This window comes from Colobus angolensis, unplaced genomic scaffold (genome assembly GCF_000951035.1).
Source record: "Colobus angolensis palliatus isolate OR3802 unplaced genomic scaffold, Cang.pa_1.0 Scaffold625, whole genome shotgun sequence".
NCBI classification, from domain to species: domain Eukaryota; kingdom Metazoa; phylum Chordata; class Mammalia; order Primates; family Cercopithecidae; genus Colobus; species Colobus angolensis.
Genome location: NW_012119877.1, coordinates 342,751 through 345,248, shown reverse-complemented (window position 1 = coordinate 345,248; position 2,498 = coordinate 342,751). Strand labels below are relative to the sequence as shown.

General features: G+C 38.1%; 1 protein-coding gene across 1 annotated transcript; it reads left to right on the top strand.

Moving 5' to 3' along the window:
• Nucleotides 1-430: 430 nt before the first annotated feature.
• Nucleotides 431-2,199, top strand: LOC105527458 (olfactory receptor 4F3/4F16/4F29). The gene has a single exon (XM_011963787.1). The coding sequence runs from the start codon at nucleotides 1,231-1,233 to the stop codon at nucleotides 2,167-2,169; it is 939 nt and encodes a 312-aa protein (XP_011819177.1). The 5' UTR covers nucleotides 431-1,230; the 3' UTR covers nucleotides 2,170-2,199.
• Nucleotides 2,200-2,498: the final 299 nt, after the last annotated feature.

The window sequence follows — 2,498 nt, the reverse complement described above, 5'->3', positions numbered from 1 at the left end:
ATATGTGTTAAAGGACTAAATTTCTAGTGTCACAGTTTGTACTATATAGTTTGAGGTCAATAAGAAAGCTCATATACCTTCTAAAAAGTGACTTATTAATGTTTGATATTAATTAATTTTATCATGAATTAAAAGTATAAAACTACAAATTTCTTAAAGATAAAATATCCAAATGGATTCAGTCAAATTAAGCATGATAATATCAAATATCAGAATAGGTTACCAGGCAGGGGGTACTGTGTACTTGAAAGGGTGGGGGATGCGATGAACATAAAAGCAGGTACCAAGGGGAGGAAGAGACAGAGAATAATTAAAACATTATCTTAACTATTCCAAGTGATGGTCCTCAATACCTTCATGTGTACAGACAAAGAGAAACTGCAGAGATTTCTCACAACCTCTGTGGCCATTTTATGGACGTATTTTAGCAGAAACTCTGGTGAAATCCCTCCAAAACATATTTCTTAGGCATGGAAAAAGCCTTGCAAGACAGGTGGCATAGGCTCCTTATGAAATCATTGCAGGATGGGAAGCCATTTAGGGCTTCGTAATTGTGAAAGATTGTATTGAAACCGAGGCACTTAAATAGCAGTGAGCATGAGAAAATGTAGTGGATAACAGTGGTGATTCTATTTCTTGTGAAAGTCTACTCACTCTGTTCTTCTGCTTTTCGATTTCACATACCCCAGTCTCTATATTTTGTCTCAATCTACAGCCTATCTCAACTAAGTCTGACCCAGGCACCTCTTACTGCAGGTGGTAATTCATCTGTTAGTCATGTTTTCCTCTTATGTCTACTTTCTGTCAGAGGATTGTGAGTGCAAACTAGGAAGGGAGAAGGGAAGGAAATTATGAGAATATGTATAAATACAAATGGAATATGTTGGAAATGAGGAATAGTCAATATCACAGGTGATTTAAACACCTGATGAATTTCATGGATAGTCAGGAATCTTTTGTTCTTACCTAACCTGTTAATTTGAGAGCAGACATTACACTGAAAGTATTGATGATGGGTTTAAATCAGGTTGCAGCTCACATGTTGTTATAATATGTTGATTTTTTGTTATTTTTTATATGTGAGGAACTGAATAACTGTATACTATTTATTCATAGTGAGAACATTGCAATATTAATGATTTTAGTACATATTATTATCTTCATAGTCACAATTTCCTCCCAATTTTCTTAGTTCTCATAATTTCAGCCACAGCCCAGTTGGCTGGACCAATGGATGGCAAGAATCACTCAGTGGTATCTGAGTTTGTGTTTCTGGGACTCACTCATTCATGGGAGATCCAGCTCCTCCTCCTAGTGTTTTCCTCTGTGCTCTATGTGGCAAGCATTACCGGAAACATCCTCATTGTGTTTTCTGTGACCACTGACCCTCACTTACACTCCCCCATGTACTTTCTACTAGCCAGTCTCTCCTTCATTGACTTAGGAGCCTGCTCTGTTACTTCTCCCAAGATGATTTATGATCTGTTCAGAGAGCGCAAAGTCATCTCCTTTGGAGGCTGCATTGCTCAAATCTTCTTCATCCACATCATTGGTGGTATGGAGATGGTGCTGCTCATAGCCATGGCCTTTGACAGATATGTGGCCATATGTAAGCCCCTCTGCTATCTGACCATTATAAGCCCAAGAATGTGCATTTTATTTCTGGCTGTTGCCTGGACCCTTGGTGTCAGTCACTCCCTGTTCCAACTGGCATTTCTTGTTAATTTACCCTTCTGTGGCCCTAATGTATTGGACAGCTTCTACTGTGGTCTTCCTCAACTTCTCAGACTAGCCTGCAGCAACACCTACAGATTGCAGTTCGTGGTCACTGTCAATAGTGGGTTTATCTGTGTGGGTACTTTCTTCATACTTCTAATCTCCTATATCTTCATCCTGTTTACTGTTAGGAAACATTCCTCAGGTGGTTCATCCAAGGCCCTTTCCACTCTTTCGGCTCACATCACAGTGGTCCTTTTGTTCTTTGGCCCACCCATGTTTGTGTATACATGGCCACACCCTAATTCACAGATGGACAAGTTTCTGGCTATTTTTGATGCAATTCTCACTCCTTTTCTGAATCCAGTCGTCTATACATTCAGGAATAAGGAGATAAAGGCAGCAATAAAGAGAGTATGCAAACAGCTGGTGATTTACAAGAAGATCTCATAAATGATACAATAAGCCCTTCTCATTAAACATGATATGACTTTATGTTTCTTTCTTTGATATTTTAGATTCAGGAACTATGAGACATCACATATTGATTTGAATGTTATTAGACCTGTAACAGAATTCTTATCTCATGAATGTATGTATTCCTTGTTCAAAATTAGTCATAAATTCAATACATCTCTACATCTATATTATGCCCATTTAATTTCTTTCAGCAATGTTTTGTGTAGGGAAAAGAAAGAGAGATCAGACTGTTACTGTGTCTATATAGGAAGAAGCAGACATAACAGACTCCATTTTGTTTTGTGTTTGAGATGCTGTTAATC

Bases quoted from the DNA above. Each gene is read 5' to 3' on its own strand.
- LOC105527458 (XM_011963787.1), top strand. From the start codon at position 1,231: ATGGATGGCAAGAATCACTCAGTGGTATCTGAGTTTGTGTTTCTGGGA.